At 53.0% G+C, this 25,040-nt stretch overlaps 1 protein-coding gene across 3 annotated transcripts in view; it reads right to left on the bottom strand.

Annotated features, from left to right (window-relative positions):
- The window catches only part of LASP1 (LIM and SH3 protein 1), a 52,934-nt gene that overhangs the window by 5,823 nt on the left and 22,071 nt on the right, over positions 1–25,040 (bottom strand). For all 3 annotated transcript variants that reach the window (XM_055258084.2, XM_055258082.2, XM_063628963.1), the window contains exons 4-6: positions 17,677–17,784; positions 1,454–1,604; positions 792–895 (exon numbers count right to left, since the gene is read on the bottom strand). In XM_055258084.2, coding sequence (XP_055114059.1) covers positions 792–895; positions 1,454–1,604; positions 17,677–17,784 — 363 coding nt within the window. The remainder of the gene's footprint in view (positions 1–791; positions 896–1,453; positions 1,605–17,676; positions 17,785–25,040) is intronic.

The raw sequence follows: 25,040 nt of genomic DNA, 5'->3' as shown, positions 1-25,040 counted from the left end.
GCGATTTTATCTCTCTAAGTATCTGTTCTGCTCCCACGTGAGCTACTCTGAATTCCCAGGCACCCAGCCTGGAGGCACTGAGCCTGCCAGGAGTTTGGTAAGGATGGCTCAGCGGCACCCATAGGTGGAGTGAGTGGCAGGACTTACAGAGCCGGGACTTCAGCTCTGAGGGCTCAGGAAGCCTGATCTCAACCCGTTCCTGCTGGGCTTATTCACTTGCTCTAGGCCTGGCTCAGAGTAGGTGAACCAGACAGACACTGCCAGGGTCCCCAGCCCAGCAGGGGACACAGAGAAAGTGACCAACACAAAGAGCTCTTTTTAGTTGGAAAAAGTGCTCTGAAGGCAGCCAGTGGGGTCGTGTGATGCAAAGCATCAGGGTGATGCGCTTTACACGACATGGCTGGGGAGGCCCCTCAGAGGCAGGGGCAGCCTGAGAGCTGAAGGACGTGGGGGCCATCCTCATGAAGCGAGGAGAGCAGCGCCCAGGGCTGGAAGGCCCCATGCAGAAAAGTGCCTTGTGTGTTCCCAGATAGCTGGGGTAAGGAAACCCCACCCAAAGCAGGGTGAGCGACCTGCCCATGGTACGCCACGGCTGGAACGCAGGGCCCCAGTCCCAGCCAGCCTCTGCCCACTACGCCAACCAATTTCCTCTCTGCTCACAAGGCTGAGATCCTTATCATCACACACAACAGAGGGTGGGTGCAAAGGTCAGGAGAATCCATGAGCTGTGTCCAAGCCTTCCCGAAGGATCCCCTGCCTCTGGCCTCTCCCCTCCGGCCAGGGTTACTCACCCCGCCACCACCTGGGGCGCTGCGCTGTATGGAGACTGGGGCTGCAGGCTCCTTGTAGCCACCATAGGACTGGGCCACCGGCTGCTGCTGGGGCTGCTGGTAAACTGGAAGATGGGGGGAGACAGGGCTCCAAAAACTGTCCTGCCAAACCCAGCCCCTCCCAGAGCTCCCGAGAAGTCCATACCATGCACTTCCACCCCACCCCCAGCCTGGCTCAAGCCCCACGGCTCAAAGGCTGATGTCCACGTGTGCACCTTTGCCTGTGTGGTGTATCCCACAGCAGGGGCTCTGAGCCCCATGACCTGGGGGCCTCTCCTTTCAGTCCTCTTGGCCCAGTACAGACCTGACCCTGGTGCTCACGTCCTCATCCTGGATGAGAATGGAACTTGGGGGCTTGGCAAGCAGTCCTTTCCACGCCTGCATGTGTGTGTGCGTGCGTGTCTGTGTGCGTGTGTGTCTGTCTCTCGCCGGCTTCCTCCCCACCCCAGCTGGCCCGGCCTCAGGTCCTCTGTCTCCTCTTGCACACGAGAGGCAGAATCGCCTGTTGATTAAGAGCAAGGCTCCGGAAGGTGTATCTGTCTGTCTGTCTGTCTTCTCCTGGCTTCCTCCCCACCCCACTGGCCTCGCCTCAGGTCGTCTGCACCAATAGGCCCCGCACTCACCTGGGGCACTGGTCGGGATGTGGTGAGGCTGCTGCTGCTCCGGGGGCCGCCGGTAGCTGCTGCTGTCCTGGGAATCCCGGCGCTCTGGCTCCATGCCCTCGCCCCCACTAGGGCCCATGCGGCTCTTCTCAAACTCCTCATGGTATTTTATCTGCAAGGTCAGAAGGCACTAGGTGAAGGATCCCACTGCAAACCACCCAGTTCCTTCCCGTGGCCCTCAAGATCCCAGGATGGGAGAGACCCCTCAAGAGCTTTGGGTAGAGAAAGCCAGGTCTCACTCTGGAAGCACCAGCTGTGTGTCCTTGGACAAGCTACCTAATCTTGCCAAGCCTCAGTTTTCACCTCTGCAAAATGGGACACCAGTATCTCCCTCAGACACTGTTGGAGAATGCAATGAAATGACCGATGTAAAAGGACCATGAGAACTGAAGAATCAGACCAAAGGGAGTGGTCCCTTTTCTTTTTTTTTTTTTTTTTTGAGATGGAGTTTGGCTCTGTCACCCAGGCTGGCGTGCAGTGGTGCGATCTCAGCTCACCGCAACCTCCACCTCCAGGGTTCAAGCGATTCTCCTGCCTCAGCCTCCCGAGCGGCTGGGATTACAGGCGCCTGCCACCACGCCCAGCTAATTTTTTGTATTTTTAGTAGAGACGGGGTTTCATCATGTTGACCAGGCTGGTCTCAAACCCCTGACCTCAGGTGATCCACCCGCCTTGGCCTCCCAAACTGCAGGGATTATAGGCGTGAGCCACCGTGACCGGCCAAGTGGTCACTTTTATATGCCTGCGGCAGGGGCGGGGCTGCTGTTTCCACCTGGATCCACAGTAACAACAGCAGCAGCCTGTTTCCTGAGCTCTTACTACGCCAGGGCCGTGCTAGGTGTTTTATGCCACAGGCTCATGTGAGCTCGTCAGCGCCTCTGAGGGGTAGATTGCAGACCCCATGTAACAGGCAAGAAAGAAACGAAGGGATTGATAAGCGAGGTGAGTGGCCCAAGATCACAGATTCCAGAGCCTTGCTCCTGATCAACAGGCGATTCCGCCTCTTGTGTGCAAGATGTCGCGGGCGCTACAGCCTAGGATGCTCTGCTGAGAACCCCAGCCTTCAGGGATAAAAACTGCCAGACCCTCCCTGAGGGCGGGACATTGTCTTGGAGATGGGCTCCTTCTCGGGTCAGGTTCCAAAAATGAGCAGAGAGGCCCCAAGAAGTCATATCCCTCAGGACCACCCCACTAGGCGGGCACGTGAGGCTCCAAGCCAAGTCAGTCTCTTGCCCCCACACTCTCTACTGGCTACAGAGTCCCCCACCTTCACCACCACCACCCAGGAGTCTTGAGTTGGGCCTCATGTTGTTTGAGGGCTGTGACTGTGCCTGCCTGGGGCTGGCTGCATTAGCCATCAAGGTCAGGAGGGCAGGGGAGGCAGGTGCCCACCAAGCCAAGCTGGAGAGGGGAGGGAAGCTGCACTCTGCCCAGATCCCTTGGGTGCTATGGTGGAGGACTTAGCCAGTTTGGGGGAACCAGAGCCCCTGCTACCTCCATCAGAGACCTAAGCAGGGTCAGCCAGAGGAAGCCCCACCCCCACTAAGAAAGAAACCTCAGGGTCAACTGGCCCATTTGTGTCCAGAGCCTCGGCCCCAGCTCAGTCCTCTTAGCCAACTGAGTCAGAAACAGTTGTTCATCCACCTTGTCTTCCTCAGGCTGAGTCCCATGGTGGGAGGAGAACACCGGCCTCGGTGTTCCCTGCTAGATCCAGATCCTGATTAGCCCCAGGCTTCCTCCACCTCCCATCCCCCATGGCACCTTCTCCAGACACAAGCCCTTTCCTCCTCTCAGGTCTGAAAACCGTCCAGATGGCCTTCTGGGGCTGTGCCAGACTCCCAAAGACAGGCCTGCCAAGGTCTCCTGGATCTCAGCCCAAGAGCCAGACCCTGGAGAATCACGGGTGACAACCCGTGCTTGCGGCACCCTGACCCTGTGGCAACCAGATCCTGCGGCACCCTCGCCCTACCCTGACCCTGTGGCACCCTGGCCCTGCAGCACCCTGACCCTGTGGCAATCTGACCCTGCGGCACCCTTGCTCCCATTCTCCTTCCTCCAGCCGCTCCATGCAGCATTAAGGCCCACACGTTCACACCTCATGTGCCTGGATCCAGCTGCTCTAGCCCCACCTGGGCCAGCCCAGACCCGGCCCCGGGGCCCATATGGGACAGGGGAAAAGTCAAGATCCCTACTCCCAGGCACCTGTGTATCAGGTGGGTTTTGAGGCCTGTATTGCATGCACCTGCAGCAAGAACTACACCACAAGAAAGGCGGGTGGTAAGGCCGAGCATGGTGGCTCACGCCTCTAATCCCAGAACTTTGGGAGGCCAAGGTGAGTGGGTCACTTGAGGTCAGGAGTTCAAGACCAGCCTGGCCAACTTGGTGAAACCCTGTCTCTACTAAAACTACAAAAATTAGCTGGTTGTGGTAGCGGGTGCCTGTAATCCCAGCTACTCGGGAGGCTGAGGCAAAAGGATAGCTTCAACCTGGGAGGCAGAGGTTGCGGTGAGCCAAGATCACGCCATTGCACTGCATCCTGGGCAACAAAGTGAGACTCCATGACTGTCTCAAAATAAAAAAAAAAAAAGACAGGCCATAGAGCCTCACATACATTTCTCATTGCCTCAAATGGAAAAAGGCCTCCAGGTGAGCCTTTTTATGGGAGAGGGAGCCAGCCCTGGCCAGACTGACCACGCCCAACCCCACTAGGAAGGGCACCAGGGCACTCCCAGACACGGGGCCCATGCCCTGCTCTCAGATCCCTAAGACAAGGCCAGAAGTGACTCTCCCTGCCCACTCCCTCAGCAGCACCCTGTCCCATGGCTGGGGGTGGTGGGGTAAGACAAGGGAAGGAGATACCGGCCAGCAGCCCTAGTTGATACACTTCATGCATATCAGCTCGCTGAATCCTCCCGACAAGCCTCTGAGGTAGTCAATGTCATATCCCGATATCCAGAGAGGCTAAGGGACCTGCCCAAGATCATCCAGACACATGGTGGTAGGGAGGGAAGGGATTAAGGTCAACCTGGAGGCAGCCCACCCTCGCCACTCAAGGGCGGTCCAGGCTTCTCTCATCCTTCAAGGTCCATCTCGGCACCTCATCCTCAGGATGCTGGCCCTGGCTCCAGGCTGAACCCAGGGCTTCCATGGCACCTGGGACTGAGCTGTGCTGTTGGTGGGTGGTGTCCCCCACCCCCACTGGATGGAAGCTCCTGGAAGGTAGTGAAGGAGCCAGTTATTCTGATGCCGGGGCCTCCCACAGCACTGCACACCCCAGGCCTCAGGACTGGCTGAAGAGAACAGACCAGGATCCTGGAGACCCCTGAGCTTTGCTTCTTAACATGTGGTCTCCGGGCCGGGGGCGGTGGCTCACACCTGTAATCCCAGCACTTTGGGAGGCTGAGGCTGGTGGATCACCTGAGGTCAGGAGTTTGAGACCAGCCTGGCCAACATGTGAAACGCCGTCTCTACTAAAAATACAAAAATTAGCTGGGCGTGATGGCAGGCACCTGTGATCCCAGCTACTTGGGAAGCTGAGGCACAAGAATTGCTTGAACCCTGGAGGCAGAGGTTGCAGCAAGCCAAGACCACACCATTGCACTGCATCCTGGGCAACAGAGTGAGACTCCATTAAAAAAATAAAAAATGTGGTCTCCAGACTACCTGTGTCTGACTCAACTGGGCTCCTTGTTAGAATGCAGGTTCTGGGGCCTTCCAGAGAATCCACAAAATCAGGGCTGGGGTTCTGGAATATGCATTTTGGAAAAAAGCTCCCCAGGTAAGTCTGAAGCAGGCTTCAAGTCTGAGAACGGGTGGTCTAGAGCAGAAGCTGGGAATCTATGGTCCATGGACCAAATCCAGCCCACAGCCGGCTGCTAAGAACGGGTTCCACGTTCTTGGCAGGGGTGGTGGGGGGGGGGGAAGAAGAACTAAAAGAGAAATAATATTTCATGACACATGAAATTTCTCTGAAATTCAAATTTCAGCCTCCAGAAATAAAGTTTTATTGGAACACAGCCACACCCACTCAATTACCTCTTATCTGTGGCTGCTTTCATGGCAGAATTGCAGAACTGAGTTGCTGCCACAGAGGCCATATGGCCACAAAGCCTGAGATACCTCCTACCTGGCCCTTTATAGAAAAAACTTAGTGACCCTTGTTTGCCAAAATACTCTGATGGCATATTCCTATTGGTTAAATGTATTTTAGCACAATCTTCCTTAATTATGTGTATTTTATAAGTTACACGGAAGTTATCACTTGACAAATATAGAATGTATATCGTAAAACTTGCACCAAAGAATGAATTTTAAAAGTATGAGATGGCCAGGTGAGGTGGCTCACACCTTTAATCCCAGCACTTTGGGAGGCTGAGGTTGGCGGATCGCTTGAGGTCAGGAGTTTAAGACTAGCCTGGCCAACACAGTGAAACCGTGTCTCTACTAAAAATACAAAACTTAGTCAGGCGTGACGGTGGGCACCTGTAATCCCAGCTGCTTGGAAGGCCAAGTCATGAGAATCACTTGAACCCAGGAGACAGAGATTGCAGTGAGCCGAGATCGAGCCACTGCACTCCAGCCTGGGCGACAGAGTGAGTCCGTCTCAAAATGAATGAATGAATTAATTAATTAATTAATTAGATGAAAAAGAACCAGAACCAGGAGTTCTAGAGTTTTCTTCCTGTAGGAACATGCTGCCTGTCCCACACCTTGAGGACCCCTGGTGGGCTCTATCCTCTTCACTTTTCTTTTTTCTTTTTTTTTTTTTTTTTGAGACGGAGTCTCGCTCTGTTGCCCAGGCTGGAGTGCGGTGGCACAATCTTGGCTTACTGCACCCTCTGCCTCCCGGGTTCAAGTGATTCTCCTGCCTCAGCCTCCTGAGTAGCTGGGATTACAGGCAACCGCCACCACGCCCAGCTAATTTTTGTATTTTTAGTAGAGATGGGGTTTCACCATGTTGGCCAGGCTGGTCTTGAACTTCTTGACCTTGTGATCTGCCCACCTCAGCCTCCCAAAGTGCTGGGATTACAGCCGCGAGCCACCGTGCCCAGCCTCCTCTTCACTTTCCAGAGAGGAAACTGGTGGGGACGGGTACAACCACAGAAAGGTGTGAGGGCTCAGGGTTTGCATGCTCCATGAGGATGGGGGAGGAAGTGGGACATAGAGTGAAGAGAGTGACAGCTCTCCCCCACCCTCAGGGGAAACTCAGAAAGCAGGAAACCAGGACAAGGAGAGAAACTGGTCCTTCCCGGACAGGCTCAGGCCTGCAGGAATTTCCTCCAGGCCCTGGCAGGCACCTAAGTGGAAGCCCACTTCACTTCCTGTTCCCTAGAATGCTGGCCTGCCTTTTCCTGATCTGAGAAAATGGGGTGGGAGTAAGGGTGGGAAGAGGAGGAGAGGCAAGACCTGCCGTTTCCTGGAGTGCCCTTGACCCATCAGGGCCGTCCCAGCCTGGGCAGTCCCCTTTGGGCATCTCCTCCGCACACCGTCTCTGCTGCCTCCTCTCCCCCTTGGCACTGGCTGTGCACAAAAGGCAAGAGCAAGCATGCAGCCAGGCAGGGCTTACATGTTAACAGCTGGAAACACCTGCATCGTCGCTGCTCCTGCTGGCTGAACAGCCAACAGTTCCTGCAGCCCGGGCTAGGGGCACAGGGAGGGCAGTGGCGAGGGCCTGGACAGAGTCTGGGGGGAGTCCAGTCTGGATGCAGAGGGCAGTTTACTTAGGGGTTTGGGTCAGGATCAGCCCCTCCTTTCCTTGCCCCCTCCCTTCAGGCTGGAGCAAGGACCCGCACCCACATGGTAGCACAGGCTAAGCCTGTTTCTGAGGGGAGGCAGCCAGCCCTGGCCAGGCTGAAAATCCATCCAACCCCAACACCCACTGGGAGGGGCACTCCGGGTGACGTTCTCACAGACCCAGCGCAGAAGGTGAGTCTCCCGAGCCCCACTCTCTTAGTGACCCCGTCCACTGGTGTTGGTGGCAGGGAGAGCACAAGGGAAGGGGACACCCCTCCTGAGGCCTCCAGGCTCACAAGGCACCTGCCCTTCCGACTTTTGTTCTGAGGTGGGAAAGGTCAGCTTCCTTTGTTTCCTTTCTGTTAAGGAAGAGCCTGACCCTGAGAACCTGTGACCAGGGAGGGAAGTGCAGACACGGAGAGGACAGGGGCCTGCCCTGGGCCCCGAAGGTGCCAGCAGGGGGCCTGCAGGGACAGGTGTCCTTGATGTTGGGGACCCAGATGAATGTGTGACATCTTCCCTGGACGTGACGCTATCTGCATTAGTGATGGGATGACAGGGAGCCTTTTCCTCTGGGAGGAGAGCAGGTCTGGACCCCACAGGCTCAGTTCCTTATGATGGGCTGCACTGTCACCAGACCAATGCCTCATCCTTAGGGGAGCCATATGCTTACTTACACGACCTTGGGAGAGTCACTTTCCCCTCTGGGTCTCAGTTTCCTCATCTGTAAATAAGACCATGGTACCACCTGCTCCCAGGCGGTCCTGGGAACCCTGACCAGCTCCAGGAACCTGAGCAAACTCTAAGCTGAAAGCAAGTATGGACACGTGAGTATTCCCATAAAGGGCTGGGGAAACCGATCTTGCTTCTCACAAAGTCATTACACATGGATAAATGTATCTGAAGTTACGGCCGGCTGACCCGACGGCTGGAGGAGTAGCTGCCTGAACCCAGGACACCCTTCCTGGGTGGCTATCAAGGTTTTAACAACCTCTGCAGCTGTACAGGTCTTCACACAGCTAGACCAAGCTCTTCATACCCTGACAAGCATCGCCCTAAAAAATGGGTCGGACACGCACACTTTCATTCCCATTTTACGGAAGAGGAACATGAGGCTCAGAAATTAAATGACTTCCCGAGGCAGAGCTTTCATTGCTCAGTAACAGCCAAGGCTGGTGACACAAGGACAAAATCACAGCTAGACAGGCCCTTTCCTGAGAACAGGTGTGGAGCAGGGTGACCACATGCCCACGTCCCAGTTCATGTCTGCTGCTCAGGGATAAATTTCAATGCACCCCTTTTCACTCTCAACAGGAATGATAATCAGAAAGTCACCGTAACTCGAGAGAGAGGGACACCAGGCATGCAACTCAGGACGGGCGGCACAGAGGGGCTAAATAGGCTGAGAAAAAGCGAGGCTCAGCTCCTTCCAGCCTGGGCCCACCTGGATAAAATTTCCAAACCCTCAGCTTCCTCTCCCTCCCCTCGCCAGCAAATGAGAAAATTGTGTTACTACTTTCCTGACCCACCTACTGGTTTGTTAAGCAAATAGGCACATGAGGGGGATGTTAGCACATTCAGAAGGCAAAGAAACATTTCCCAGCTTCCAAGGGCCTGGCTCATCCCTGCTCCAAGCTCCGCAAAGTTCTGGCCTTCCGAGAGCCCTGAGTGAGGAGCACCCTAGGCCCAGACATGTCAGCACAGCCCCAGCCTGGGAGCTGTCCTGGGCCTCTGTGGACACAGGCCACACTCTATCTGTGCCCATGAGGTCCAAGTACATGTGGGTTCAGGGGTCCAGGCCTAAGGACCCTCGCGACTCAGCCAGGACCCTACTAGCTGGGACTCCAGAATGACAAGTTAGGGTCCATGACAAAGCTCTGCTAGCTGATGTTCTGTTTTCTGATCCCCCCGCTCTCCCAACTGTGGTGGAAAATAGAAGTCTGACTCTCCATACGGTGCTCCTCACATGAGTATACATCGCAGTGAGCGAGGGAACAGCAGGCTCTGGGTGGAATCATCAGCTCACCAGCTAGGGTCTTTTTTTGGGTGCCCTTACATGCATTACTCATTTCCTCTTCTTTTTCACTTTATTTATTTATTTATTTTGAGACAGCCTTGCTCTGTCGCCCAGGACGGAGTGCAGTGGTGCGATCTCAGCTCACTGCAACCTCCACCTCCCAAGTTCAACCAATTCTCCTGCTTCTGTCTCCCAAGTAGCTGAGACTACAGGGGTGCACCACCATGCCCAGCTATTGTTTTCTATTTTTAGTGGACACGGGGGTTTGCCATGTTGGTCAGGCTGGTCTCAAACCCCTGGCCTCAAAATAATCCGCCTGCCTCAGCCTGCCAAAGTGCTGGGATTATAGGCCTGAGTCACCGCGCCTGGCCTCATTTCCTTTTCTCAGCCAGCCCGAGAATATTGCCATTTTACAGATGGGGAAACCAAGGCTCAAGATGTGGGCAAACAGTGGGTTAAGTCAGAATCCAGTTCTAACATCAGAGCCTCAGTTCTCAACCACCAGGCAATACTGCTCCCCATTAGAGACTCACAATATTTTATTTTATTTATTTATTTTTTAGAGACAGGGTCTCGCGCCGTCACCCGGGCTGGAGTGCGGTGGCGTGATCATGGCTCACTGCAGCCTCAAACTCCTGGGCTCAAGCAATCTTACCACCTCAGCCGCTCGAGTAGCTGGGACTACAGGTGGATGCTACCATGCACGGCTAATTTTCTTTCTTTCTTTGTAGAGATGGTATCTTGCTATATTGCCCAGGCAAGTCTTAAACTCCTGGCCTCAGGGAATCCTCCCACCACAGCCTCCCAAACTGTTAGGATATAGGCGTGAGCCCACCATGCCCCAATATTTTATTTTTAAAACAAACAAAAGTCTGCACTCAACTTCATTAGTAATCACAGAAATGCAATTTAAAACCATCGGCTATCACACTCTACACGATCAAAATGCTAAAGTGAACATATCTGCGCACATGGAGCAAATGAAACTCATCTCTGCTGGTGGGAGGGTAAATCAGTGCAGCCACTTGGAAAACAGTTCCGTATTATCTGGTAAAGTTGAAGGAGCACACTTTTTTTTTCTTTTTTTTTTTTTTTTTTGAGATGGAGTCTCACTCTGTCACCCAGGCTGGAGTGCAGTGGTGCGATCTCAACTCACTGCAACCTCTGCCTCCCAGATTCAGTGATTCTCCTGCCTCAGCCTCCAGAGCAGCTGGGATTGCGCCACCGAGTGCGCCACCACGCCCGGCTAATTTTTTGTATTTTTAGTTGAGACGGGGTTTCACTGTGTTAGCCAGGATGGTCTTGATCTCTTGACCTCATGATCCACCCACTTCGGCCTCCCAAAGTGCTGGGATTACAGGTGTGAACCACCACGCCCGGCCAAGGAGCACACATTCTAAGATGCAGCAGTTCCAATGTACATAGACCTCAGGAGATATGTACAAAAATGTCCACAGTAACTGGAAACAGTACAAATGTCCACCAGCAACAGAATCAATAAAATGTGGTATAAACAATGGAATACTATATAGCAATGAAAAAGGATGTACCACCACTACCCGCAAACATATGGATGAATCTTTAAACCCAATGGTGTGTAAGAGAAGCAAGATACACAAAATTACGGTGTTCCAAATCAGGAAAAGCAAAACTATAATGTTTAAGAATACATAATTACATAATTACATATTAAAATTACAATGAAAAATGCATGCTTTCAAAATTAAACTAGAGGATTGTCCAACAAACCTGCCTTCAGAGTATTTTACTCTGGAGACAAAACTTTGTTTGACTATTTGCTATTGATTAGGCCCAGACTCTAAAGACTGAAGCTCATTACAGAATATAAAATGCTCATTATTTCTGGCCAACTGAGATGCAAAGCATTTCTGCCTGCAGCAAAGATATCTTCAAAGTTTATGGTTTTATTTTCCTGTAGGACAATAGCCAATGTATAACTAATGGTAGGCCCTTAACCATTTCTGTAGCTAAATGTATCCAGTACTCTCTTTTTTTCCTTTTCCTTTTTTTTTTTTTTTTTTTTGAGACAGAGTCTTCCTCTGTTGCCCAGGCTGGAGTGCAGTGGTGTAGTCTCAGCTCACTGCAACCTCCACCTCCCAGATTCAAGCAATTCTCCTGCCTCAGCTTCCCAAGTAGCTGGAACTACAGGTGTACACCACCACACCTGGCTAATTTTTGTATTTTTAGTAGAGACAGGGTTTCACCATGTTGGCCAGGCTGGTCTTGAACAACAGACCTCGGGTGATCTGCCCGCCTCGGCCTCCCGAAGTGCTGGGGTTACAGACATGAGCCACCTTGCCCGGCCCCAGCACTTTCTTTCACAGACTAGCATTTACCTCTGCCTCTCATATTCCCCAGCTTTAATCTCTAGATGGTTCCCTCATAATTAAATAAAGATATGATAAGTACTTACTTATCATATGAGAGTTATATTTTTAACACTGTGAACACTGGGCTCTAAAATATAACTAATATGGGAGTTATATTTTTAACACTGTGAACACTGGGCTCTTGACAGGCATACGGTAGTATAATGTATGGTATACCTGCCTGGTGAAACAGGTGTTTATTGTATATGTTACTACGTGTCACATTTCACACATAAAAAAAGTTTCAAGGACACAAAATTGTATACAGAAAAATCAATATGTAAGTAAATAAAAGAAGAGGCTCCAGTAAAGCAACTAAAATTTTCCATCCTTGAACACTGCTAGAGCTCATGACAAAAGGCCAGGATTCCTAATATGTAACCTTTATCCCATAGCGTGGACCCATCAAAAGGCAACTCTTTAGATGCCTTTAATGATGACACAACTACTCACCATAGATGTGGAATATACTAGCCCCTTTCCTCACTTCCACACATTCTCAGTACTAGACAATGGCCAAACTTTTCTGCCAAACTTCACTTCATGTCCCTTCTGTGGCTACAGTGTAGAAAGCAGACAAGTGTGCCTTTAAAGTATTAATAACATTGACAGCATAACTGGGTGTGATGGCGTGTGCCTGTAATCCCAGCAACCTGGGAGTCTTAGGCCAGGGTTCACTTAAACCCAGGAGTTCAAGGCTGCAGTGAGCTATGATCATGTGACTACACTCCAGCCTGGGCAACATAGCAAGACCCTATCTCTACAAAAAATATAACAATTAGCTGGGTATGGTGGTATATGCCTGTAGTCCCAGCTACTCAGGAGGTTGACAGGAGACGACCACTTGTGCCCAAGAGTTCGAGGCTGCAGTGACCTATGATCGTGCCACTGTACTCCAGCCTGGGCAACCTTGTCTCAAAAATAATAATGATGATAATAATAGTGACATCATTTATCCCATGCCAAGCACTTGGCATTTTCCTTGCAACCACCTGTCAAAGTAGGGCCTACTGTCCCATTTTTACAAATGAGGAAACTGAGGCTCAAAGAGCCCTGCCTGGCCCCAGAATGACAGAAGCTAGGATCTGGGCCCTTACCATCTCCTCCTACCTCACTGTCTCGCCGCTTAGCAAGACTGAAGACAGACTGCACTTATCCAAAGCAGACACCCCAGAGGAGATCAGACACTTGTTTTTAAAATGCTCTGGCTGGTGAAAAGCCCTAGTCTGCAGCGTATCCCTCCAGGGAAGCAAATCCTCATCCTTTTACAAGATGGCCTGACCTTTAGAAATAACTGGAGGCAGCTGGGCACAGTGGCTCACACCTGTAATGCCAGGACTTCAGGAGGCTAAGGCAGGCGGATCACCTGAGGTCAGGAGTTTGAGACCAGCTGGGCCAGTATGGCAAAACCCTTTGTCTACTAGAAATACAAAAATTAGCCAGGCATGGTGGCATATGCCTGTAGTCCTAGCTACTCAGGAGGCTGAGGCAGAAGAATCGCTTCAACACAGGAGGCAGAGGTTGCAGTGAGCCGACATCACGCCACTGCACTCCGGCCTGGGGGACAAAGCAAGACTCCGTCTCAAAAAATAAATAAATAAAAATAAAAATAAATAAATAAAATAACTGGAGTCATTTGGTACTAATCTGGGAAGCAAAGCAACAAGCTACATACAGGAACAGGAATGCTATTTTGGATACAAAACAAAAGGTGTGGCTCTCAACACCCTGTTTCCCAAAACACTTCAGGAGGTTGGGACAACTTAGCAATGGTTTTATGCGTGGTTTAAAGCTCCCCTGGGCCAGGCGCAGTGGCTCATGCTTGTAATCCCAGCACTTTGGGAGGCCGAGGCGGGCGGATCACGAGGTCAGGAGATCGAGACCATGGTGAAACCCCGTCTCTACTAAAAGTACAAAAAAATTAGCTGGGCGTGGTGGCGGGCGCCTGAAGTCCCAGCTACTCCGAGAGGCTGAGGCAGGAGAATGGTGTGAACCCGGGAGGCGGAGCTTGCAGTGAGCCGAGATTGTGCCACTGCACTCCAGCCTGGGCGACAGAGCGAGACTCCGTCTCAAAAAAAAAAAAAAAAAAAAAAAAAAAAAAGCTCCCCTGGGAGGCCAGGTGAGGTGGCTCACCCCTATAATCCCAGCACTTTGGGAGGCTGAGGTGGGAGGATAACTTGAATCTAGGAGTTTGAGACCAGCCTGGGCAACATAGCAATATAATGTCTCTGCAAAAAAAAGAAAAATTAGCTGGGCATGGTGGTGCACACCTGTGGTCCCAGCTACTCGGAGGCTGCAGTGGGAGGATAGCTTGAGCCCAGAAGGTTGAGGCTGCACTGAGCCGTGAACGCACCACCGCACTCCAGCCCGGATGATGGAGTGAAACCCTGTCTCAAAAATAAAAATAGGCTGGGCTCGGTGTCTCACGCCTGTAATCTCAGCACTTTGGGAGGCCGAGGCAGAAGGATCACAAGGTCAGGAGATCAGGACCATCCTGGCTAACACGGTGAAACCCCGTCTCTACTAAAAATACAAAAAAAATTAGCCGGGCGTGGTGGCGGGTGCCTGTAGTCCCAGCTACTTGGGAGGCTGAGGCAGGAGAACGGCGTGAACCCGGGAGGCGGAGCTTGCAGTGAGCCGAGATCGCACCACTGCACTCCAGCCTGTGCGACAGACCGAGACTCCGTCTCAAAAAAAAATAAAAATAAAAATAAAGCTCCCCTGGGGTTCTGAGGTACAGCCTGATCTGGCACCCTCTGACTTAGGGGTTGGTGAAGCTTTTTCAGACTTTTAGGTGGTGGCTCTCAAATTTCAGAGAGCACCACAGAAACCCAGGGAATGTGTTTAACATGCTGATTCCTGGGCCCCACTCCCAGAGACGCTGATTCTGGCATCCAGGGGAGAAGGCCTGTGCGTCTGCATTTTCAGTCAATCCTACAGGTGACTGGGCTACAGCTGTCTGGAGGCCCATATCCGACAGACTGTAATTGCTTTCATTAAAACCAAGAGTCTCCAGGCTTTGCAGTCACACTCTACAGGTCTCTGCTAAAGCTGCAAAAGCAGCTAGCAGGTCGGAGTGGATCCCTTCCCCCAGCTCCTGCAGAGGACCATCAGCTCACTGCAGCGCAAGAAGGGTAAAAGATGGTTATCTCCTGAGGTGCGGATGGCTTGGCCAGGGTGGTGAGTTTTGTCACTAGGATATTAACACCTCTAATAACTGGGGGAAGGAAGAGGAGGAGGTGGCTTAGGCTGAGTGTGGAGTGTTCTGGAAACCTTCCAGAAAGGGAAGCAGGGATGACTGGGCTTGTCTCCCCTCCTCCAAAACCCACAGGGTGAAGCAGTGAGTGAACAGCCAGGGAGCTGGGGTTGCAGATTGGGAGCAGTGTCACTGATGAAAGACTAGGGCCTCTACACGAAAAGCCTCAGGGGCTGAAGAGCCAACATTCCAGTTCTGTGAACCATTCCAGGTATTCCCCATAATCTAAGACCATCTTCCCTCTCCTCCACTTTCAAGTGGAGAGCTCTGAGACACAGACCTAAGGGTCTTACCCTTTGGAGGGTCTGAGCCAAAGGGAAGCTCCAGGGTGTGAGGCCAGGCCCTGACATATAAAGAGTCAACTGTGACAGGCCTCCGGAAATTGGAGGGGAAGGAGGATTAGAGTGCCCGCCCCAGGCATCCCCTGCTAGCCAAAGGGAAGCATGCCATTTCCTCAGGCCACCAATTTCAAACTGCAGGTCAACAATCCAGTTGCAAAACCCATTCACAGTAAGTCTGCAACCAGCATCTTTTTGTTTGTTTCGGCTTGTTTTTTTTTTTTTGAGATGGAGTCTCGCTCTGTCGCCTTGCTGGAGTGCAGTGGCCCAATCTCAACTCACTGCAACCTCCGCCTCCTGAGTTCAAGCGATTCTTCTGTCTCAGCCTCCCAAGTAGCTGGAATTACAGGCATGTGCCACCATGCCCAGCTAATTTTTGTAGTTTTAGTAGAGATGGGGTTTCATCATGTTGGCCAGGATGGTCTCGATCTCTTGACTTCATGATCTGCCCACCTCGGCCTCTCAGAGTGCTGGGATTACAGGCGTGAGCCACTGCGCCCGGCCCTTTTTTTTTTTTTTTTTTTTTTTTTTTTTTTTTGGAAACAGGGTCTCACTCAGTTTCCCAGGCTGGAATGCAGTGGTGCAATTACCGCTCACTATAACCTCAAACCTCTGGGCTCAGGTGATCCTCCCACTTCAGCCTCCAGAATAGCTAGGACCACAGACGTGTGCTATCATGCCTGGCTAGTTTTTTTTTGTGTGTATATATATATATATATATATATTTTTTTTTTTTTTTTTTTTTTTTTGTAGAAACAGAGTTTTGCTGTGTTGCCCAGGCTAGTCTCAAACTCCTGGGCTCAAGCAATCCTCCCATCTCAGTCTCCCAAAGTGTTGGGAATACAGTCCTCAAAGGGGCTGTATTATGTGAAGGTGTATAGGGGCCTGCAACCAGCATCTTTAGAAAAGATCTGAATGTGGCCGGGTGTGGTGGCTCACACCTGTAATCTTAGCACTTTGGGAGGCCAAGGCAGGCACATCACCTGAGGTCAGGCGTTCGAGACCAGCCTGGCCAACATGGTGAAACCCTGTCTCTACCAAAAATATAAAAATTAGCCGGGGGTGGTGGTGTGCACCTGTAATCCCAGCTACTCCACTTGGGAGGCTAAGGCAGGAGAATCACTTGAACCCTGGAGGCGGAGCACCACTGCACTCCAGCCTGAGCAACAGAGTGAGACTCTGTCTCAAAAAGAAAAAAAAAAAAAAAAAAAAAAGATCTGAACGCCCTCTAAGTAGGAAGTACTCATTCATGAAAGCTTCCATTCTGTTTTCCCTCTACATAAATGTATGCCTGCTAGATGGGTCAAGACGTACAATGTATATTTTACTGTAGGCTGAAGTCAGAGTTTGAAAGCCACAGTTTTGGGCATGGCTGGTTCTGCTGTCTGTGGGCTGTCTGCGCGTCTGAAATCCACCTGACCCACCACTGCAGCCCACTCTATGCATGGCCCAGCCAAGCTCTTAAAGGAGTGCCCTGCTGAGGTGGCCAGGTGGAGGGTGGGAAGGGATGTGGAGCCCAGGGAGTGGGTGCTGAGGAGACCACCGGAAAGCCAGGCCCCCCCGCAATCTCTATCCCCAGTTCCTCAGCCCAGAGCAACAACGGGCAACTCACTGATCCCTTCCTGTTCCAGACACGAAGACAGCTGCCTGCCTAAACCCTCCCTGGCAGGACCTCCTAGGCCAGGCTGGCTGGGCGGCCCCTGCAGTTCTGTGTGCGGGTCCCCCATGGTTGCTGCTCACCGCAGTGCCCTGCCCCTGGATGCCTAAAGCCACACAGGCTGCTTGCCTGTGGCTCTGCCAAGCAGGAAACTGAGGCCTGTTCTCTGGCCACAGGTGCCATTGAGGGCACATGATGCTGGGGACAGTTGATCCCCTGCCCACTCTCCATGCCCACCCCTGCCACAGCCAGATGCCACTGACCATCAGGGAGGCGGGGGGTGTGAGCCAGGGGGTGCAGGGCTGGCAGGCGAAGCTGGCTGGGGTTTTTACACAGGAAGGAAGAGAAGGCTGATGTGGGGGAGGAGGCCAAGGAAGGGCGGAAATGACTGCAATGTCAGCACCCAGGCGCAGACCAGGGGAGGCCAGGCGCTCCCGCCCCCCAGTTTTGACCTTTGTGCTAAGATGAGACGTGTAGTCTGCACTGATACCCACGATATCCAGAAAAAAGAACAACAGTCAGAGAGAGTGGGGGCTGATTTAGCACATAGGCCCCCACACACTCCCACAGAATACAGTCCCTTCAAGAAGAAAATGCTATGCGGGCTGGTCTGGGGGTACACAGAGAAGAGGCATCTGGGAACCCCAAGCTCTTCCCCAGGCCCACCATGGAGGGCAGGGGCAGTGGAGGCACTGGCCTCATTCACATCTGCCAGGCTCACGTCTGCCAGGCTGGCAGGGAGGGGACCAAACAGAGGGTAGCAGGGATGCTGCAGGGCGGGGCAGGAGCTCACGTTACTGATCTGGTCCTGGGTCTTCTTGATTCTCTGGAGCTCGGGCGTGTCTGCCACCACGCTGAAGCCTTTGCCCTTGTTCTTCTCAAACTCCTCCTTGTAGCGCACCTGCAGGAGGGGAGGAAGAGGGACTGGAGTCAGGCCAGGAGCCAAAAGGGCCTCGGCTTGGGGCCCCTCTGAGGCAGCAACCAGTCAGGAGATGGGGACAGGGAGTCAGGAGAAAGACCCTGACCAGAAGTCCCCAACTCAAAGCAGAAGCCTCAGCCAAAAGGTGTTAAGACTCGTAATAATAAGCCACTACCAAGTCTTCAGTGCGCAGTGAATGGCGGGCACAGAGCCCAGAGCCTTACGTGAACCATCTCATTTAGATCCCACCATACATATAGCCACGCAATTAACAGCTCCAATTTACGGATCAGGAAACGGAGCCACAGAAAGGCAAAGTCTCCTGCCCAAGGTCACACAGCTTAGCGGTCAATGTCCGGCACTACCAGAGTGCAAACCCTCATCTGCCTGACTCCTGACCCTTCACTCCCCGCCCATCCTGTCTGGAAGCTTATAGGAAAAAGGTTCTTTCCAGAGCTCCCAGGGTGGCCCCAGCCCTCATGTTAGCCAGGATGTGGCCCTGCCCAGTACGCCTGGGGGAGCTTTTCAGCAACCAGCTGAGTGAGGGCTGTGCCAAAGGACAGAGTTGGTGCCCAGAAAAGAGGGTGGTGAGACAGCCCCAGGGAAGGCTCCATCAATGCGCCTTTGACAGGCCCCACGGATTCTGGGAGCCTGCCGGGCTGGCTTCAGAGGCCACTGCCATAGGAGGGGAGGAAAGCAGCGGGGGTCAGACAGCATCTCAGCAGGTCTCCAAGCTCCAGGGAAGAACCCTTCCACCCCACCACAATACTAGAGGGACTCAAGTCAGACATCAGAAAGGACTTCCCTGGCACGAAAGAATTGAAATATGAGGAACAGCTTGTCCTCCCCTGGGGGTTTTGAAGAACAGAATGAGGCTGAGAAAACTCATGGAACAGGAAACTATTCCTTGGCTTCCAGAGACTTCACTGTCCACCTCATCAGCCATCTGTTCCAGACCCCACCAGCTGCTTGGATTTCCTCCACGGGGGATGCACTGTCCTGGACACAGGTCAGCCCAGGACACAAACCCAGGCAGTTCCCTGGCAGGGAATCATCCGGCAGCAGCACCGAGCTGCGCTTAGACTGGAGCGACTGCGCATGCGCACGCAGCCACGGCCACACCTGTCAGGTCCTCTGCACATGCCCATGGGGGTCAGAGTCCTTGTTTGTCTCCTGCAGCCCCAGTCACTCATCCATGTGGTTCCCTCTCCTTCTCTGTTCTGATCCAGACAAGAAGGGCTTGGATGTGCTGGTCCCCCATCAGATCAGAAGTGAATGCAGTGGATAGAGGCACCAACCCACCCCAAGAGTCCAGAACCTGCCTAGCACCAGCTCTTCCAGGAAGCCCTGGGCCAGCACGGTGACTCTTGGTGGGAGGCCCTTTGGGAAGCAGGCATTGGGGAAGGTAGGGCACTCAGAGACAGAGAAATGTAGCTCCAGATACAGAAGCCCTGCACCTCAAGCCCCTGGCCTCGGTTTCCTCATCTGTAAAAGAGTTGTGACAGAAATCAGGTATGATATGGGGAGGGGGCTTCTTATCACCAAGTATGGGCACAAAGCCAGGCGGAGCTGGCACTAACACAGGTTCAGTCTCCCACTTCTGAGTGATCTTGGGCCAACGACTTCACATCTCAAGACTCAGGTCCCACATCCGTAAAATGGGGACCGTAACGCCAGCCACTCAAACCCATGATGCAGACAGTGGTTCTAAAGCAGCAGCGCATTGTGGAGGGCCAGTGTGAGAGTGCTGTGTCAGCGATGAAGTGCTGAACGAGTGCCAGCCCCCACTCTGTCCCCTGCTTCCTGGCTTTGCAAGGCTCAGGCCCCTAATCCAGGGGAATAATCGCCATGGCGACGCTGCAATGACATCAGCAGGTTCCCAGGCTCGGAAACTGCTTCTGCCTCCCCCTCCCTATTGGGGAAGGATCATTCATTTCACTGCTAACATAGGAGGCCCACAGAGGGTAGGGCTGAGGGGTAGGGGCTGAGAAGGGAGGGAGCCTGGGATCAGTACCACCTTGCTGTGTGTTTCTAAGCAAGTCAGTTCCCCTCTCTGGATACCCTGAAGGGAGCTGACTAGCTGATCTCTAAAATCCCTCCCATTTGGAGTCTGTGACCATTTTTAAACACCTTCAGACCCTGACTGTGGAGAATTAAGATGGGGAAGGCTCTTTGAAAGGTCTTTGGGTATGGAAGGGGTGGCAGAAGTGAAGGGTGGGGGGCCAGGGGTGTAGGGAGGGCCCAGCCCAGAGCCCCTCCTTCAGGGCTCCCTTCTTGCCCTGGCAGGAGTGCTTGCCCCTGTTGTCTAGGATGGCTCACCAGGGTGCTGTGGGGGTCCCTGTGGAGGAAGGGACCTGCCCAAGGTCACAACCCAGTTGTCACTCAGGCCAGGATGCAACTCAGCGCTTCGACCAGAGGACCCCACTCCTGGGAGATGCCTGGGCTCCCATTTTGGAAACTCTGGTGTCAGGGCCAGGACTGACTGACACCTGAGGCTCCTGACACCCAAACAACCACCATCTATGAAACTCTAATTTTTCTGTCAGTTCTTAGTTGTTCTCCCTGGATCTATCTTGCTTCTCATCCCAGCAGACAGGAGGTGCAGATCAGCGTTTGTTAGATGATGAATGAATTGAATGCAGATACATAATCTCCAAACAAAGCAGCATAATTGGGAAAACAACTGCCTTGATGACCCAATATAATAAGAAGGATCATTACTTAAAAACAAAAATTATGCCAGGCACGGTGGCTCATGCCTGTAATCCCACCACTTTGGGAGGCAGAGGCGGGTGGATCACCTGAGGTCAGGAGTTCATGACCAGCCTGACCAACATGGTGAAACCCCATCTCTACTAAAAAAAATACAAAAAAAGTTAGCCAGGCATGGTGGGCATAATCCCAGCTACTTGGGAGGCTGAGGCAGGAGAATTCCTTGAACGGGGGAGCCGGAGGTTGCAGTGAGCTGAGATGATGCCACTGTACTCCAGGCTGGGCGACAGAGTGAAACTGCGACTAAAAAAAACACAAAAATTAGGCTGGACTTAAAAACAAAATGGCTCATGTCTGTAACCCCAGGAATCTTGGAGGCCAAGGCAGGTGGATCACTCGGGCCCGGGAGTTCGAGACCAGCCTGGGAACATAGTACCCCAACTCTATTAAAAAAAAAAAAAAATTAATAAAAATTTCTAAAAAAAATACAAAATTTATTGAGCAAAATACAATTTCCACTATTATGTGCCTACTATGTGTTGGGCCAACATACTTTGTAACCCATCCCCTTCTAACAAAAAAGAAACACTAGTTTTTAAAATTTAGGCAGGGCGCGGTAGCTGACACCTGTAATCCTGGCACTTTGGGAGGTTGAGGTGGGCAGATCACTTGAGGTCAGGAGTTTGAAACCAGCCTGGGCAACATGGCGAAACCCCGTCTCTACTAAAAATACAAAAATTAGCCGAGCGTGGTGATGCACGCCTGTAGTCCCAGCTATTCAGGAGGTGGAGGCGAGAAAATCGCTTGAGTCTGGGAAATCAAGGCTGCAATGAGCCAAGATCGTGCCACTGCATTCCAGCCTGGGTGACAGACAGACCCTGTCTCAAAAAAATAAAAATTAAAAAATAAAAAATTAGACACACACAGATGGAGAGGAGAGCTGATGGGAAGGGCCGGGGCTGGAAGTCATGGTCAAAAGGTGGCTGTGTGTATTTCCCAGCTTCTTCATGTCCAAGTTCCATTTCCTCTCCTTTCCGGGAGAACAGTAATAGCAAACACTGAATGCTGACTCCACTCCAGGAATCTTTAAATGCTTAACATATCCTCCTATCTCACACCACCCTCTGGAGAGAGGTAATCCACATTATTCAGACGAAGGCACTGTGCACAGAGGTTAAGCAACTTGCCCAAGGTCACACAGCTGGTGGCAGCAGATGTGAGATTCAATCTCAGGCCAGCTAGTTTGGGTAAGAGTGATACTCTACCACCGGTGCTGCTCACAATATCCAAGGAGGATAGAAACCCCCCTGTAATTTCCCACGACCCCATCAAGGTGAGTTGATGAAGGAAAAAATGGAAGAACAGTCTCCTGGCACTTGGCACTTCTGCCCGGGCTCAGTCCCACCCCAAAGCCACTGCCTCTGCTCAGCCTGGGGGTGGGGTGGGAGCAGCAAGTGAGAAGGGGGGCTGGAGGCCCAGCTGCCAGCCCCCTGCCTCAGCCAGGCCTGGGCAGGACCACCCAGAGGGTCATTTCTGGACAGTTCTGTGGTTACCTCCTCCACAGGGGAGGCTCCAGGTGTCCCAGACACCCAAAGTGCCACTTTGGAGACCAATATAGAGATGGGAAAATAAATAAAGCTGAAATAGCCTGGGCAGCTTCCCAGAGACAGGGAAGGGCAAGGCAGGCCCAGAATGGGCATGGAGAGAAGCCAGCTGACCCTGTGGGGTGAAGCTGGGTGAGCAGAAGAGGCTCCCACTTCCCTTCCTGCCAGCCGCAGGCAGCTCTCGCCAGCTCTGCCCCAACGGCAGCCACAGGAAGCAGAACCTGTCACTGCTCCAGCCTGGCCGGCTCAGCCCTTCCAAGCCTCAAAGCATCAGACCCAGCCCCCAGCTTGAGGCAACTGGGTTTGCTGTCCTCATTTTACTGGTGAGGAAGCAAAGCTATGAGAGGAAAGACAGTCTGAGGTCAGTCTCAGACCACACAGCTGGTGGGCGGTGGGGAGACAGAACAGGCCTGCAAAGAGGGCAGTACCCTTTCCCCCCCTGCCTATCCTGCCTTCAGCCCCCACCCCCAAGGACTCCCACCTCAGGGGAATAGAGCCGTGCCCTTAGTGCAAAGCCCTACCCTAATGTTGCACCCCTCAGAGCATACAAACAGGGTCGGTACACTCCTGCCCATGGGCCCATCTCTAAGCTTCTTAAAGTGCGGCCAAAAGTCCTTATCAGAATGACAGGGGAGTCAAAATGCAGATTCTTGGGCCTCACCCAGAGCTGCCAAGCAGAAGTCCCTTGGGTGGGGCCTAGGAATCTGTATTCCAACAAGCCCATCCTACTTGCTGCTGACTGGCGCATCCTGCAGGGTGGGAGCACAGGGCGGGTGCCTGTGCTGTCAGCACTGTTCAGAGCAACGGGCTCCAGGGCCAGGTCATGGGGCTTGATGTCTGCCTCTGTCCCTGGGCTCTGCGCAAGCAGGGCAGCCTCTGTAAACCTAAGTGTCCCTATCTGTATGATGGGGATAATAAGAGCCCCTCTTTCATCAGGTGGCTGTAAGGATTAAACAAAGTCAGGCATACGCGCACACACACGGACACGGTCTGGCCCTCAGTGAGACCCTAATGAAGAGTGACCGCCATTGTCATCTCCCAAGAGGCCCCCCCGGGAACCCAGCAGGCCATGACTCTGGGAAGCAGGGGGCACAGGCCGGGGACAGGGGCCCCCAAACCCAGAGTGTGGTGCCGGCTTCCCCTGTGGGGGGCAGAAGCAGCCCCTGCCAACAGCATGCCCTGCCCACTTGCTGCCTATCCTGGGCAGGGGGAACAAGGTGGAGGTGCTTCCTCCTCAAACTCCACCCCTCAGGGATAGGATGCCGGGGCAAAAAGAGCTGCAGCCATGCTTTTGTGGAACTGACAAAGGCTGAGGGGTTTGAATTTCTCCCCTGAGAAGGGTGTGTGTGTGTGTGTGTGTGTGTGTGTGTGTGTGTGTGTGTGTATGTGTGTCCAAAGACCTGCCATCTGCTCCCAGCACCTCTTCTCCCAGGTCCTTCTAAGCCCCTCCACCTCTGGCCCCCACGGCCCTTCCACAGGGCACGGAATCAAAAGAGGAGTCAGGGCCTGGCTAGAATCTGTAAAATCTGGCCAGGCAGGCTGTGGTGTTCCCCGCTTCCCAGTAACTTCAGCTTCTGTGCCGCAGGTGGGTGGGTGGCAGGTGTGAGCTGCTGCTCCCCTCCTCTGTGAGCCTCAGGCCCTACCAGGGCTGTGCAGCGCCAAGGGCCCCAGACTTGGGAGTGACAAGATCAGGGCCCAAATCCTGGATCCGCACTCACTCACTCAGTTCCCCTATCTGTAAAACAGAGACAGTGGGTCTTTTACCTTCCCCCAGAACCCAGTCAAGGATAAACAGGGGAACTAACTAAAGGCACTTGCTAAACTACACAATTTCTTCCTTTTCCTTTTTCTAGAGACAGGATCTCACCCCATCACCCAGGCTGGAGTGTGGTGGTGCAATCATGGCTCACTGCAGCCTCCAACTCCTCAGCTAAAGTGATCCTGCCGCCTCGAACTCCCAAGTAGCTACGACCACAGGTGCACACCACCATCTCTGCTAGTTTTTGTTCTGTTTTGTTTTTTTAGGGACCAGGTATTGCTATGTTGCCCCAGCTGGTCTCGAACTCCTGGGCTCAAGTGATCCTCTCACCTTGGCCTCCCAGAGCACAGGGATTACAGGCGTGAGCCATGGCCCCCAGCCCTAAACTACAAAACTTCTCAACAGCATAAGGAACTATCATGTTTATTATTGAGGTAGAGACTGTTTCTTAGGGAGTGGATAGTCCCTGGGTTAGACAAACCTACATTCAAAGCTGCCAGTGTCTATTTCTTCTTCTCTGAAGTGAGGTGACCCTACAGCTGCACAGGGCTGGGTGAGGATTAAATGAGCTCACACACCCAGAGCACTGAGCCCTCCATCGTCAGCTGTGAATATTATTATTGCCTCTCCTACCACCCGCAGGACCTCAGCCAGTCCCTCAATGTCGCTGGGCCTCAGTCGCCTCATCTGTAACAATGGGGAAGATGGCACCTTCCTCACGGGACTGTTGGGAGGATTCCCAGAGAGGGTACACGGAAAGCCTGACAAAAGGCAGGGTCGGTTCTCCCTGATAGACCCAGGCAGTCACATCAAGATCAGGCAGCAGGAGTCCCCTCCGGAGGAACTGGGAGTAACCCCGTCTCTGTTCCACCCGGGGGTGGAACCTCTGCAGTCTTCTCCTGATCCTGAGTGGGTCCTGGGTGCGCTGCCCACGTGGTAAATTCCCCTACATCCTTTCATCGGCTGAAGCCCCGCCCCGCCCCACCCCACCCCACCTCATCACTGGCCAGGTTTGTCCCAGGAGCCCTCGCACCCCCAGGCAGAGTGGGTCAGCTGTTCTGTTCTCAGGACTCCAGACCCTTTGCTTATTCCTCCGTGTCCCCTAAAGACCAAGTTCTCCCTAGGCCTGGAACCCGTCCTCCCCTCCTACAGGGGCACACACC

This window comes from Symphalangus syndactylus, chromosome 20, assembly GCF_028878055.3.
Source record: "Symphalangus syndactylus isolate Jambi chromosome 20, NHGRI_mSymSyn1-v2.1_pri, whole genome shotgun sequence".
In the NCBI taxonomy this organism is placed as follows: Eukaryota; Metazoa; Chordata; class Mammalia; order Primates; family Hylobatidae; genus Symphalangus; species Symphalangus syndactylus.
Note: the sequence above shows the minus strand (reverse complement) of the source record. Positions and strands in the feature narration are given on the sequence as shown.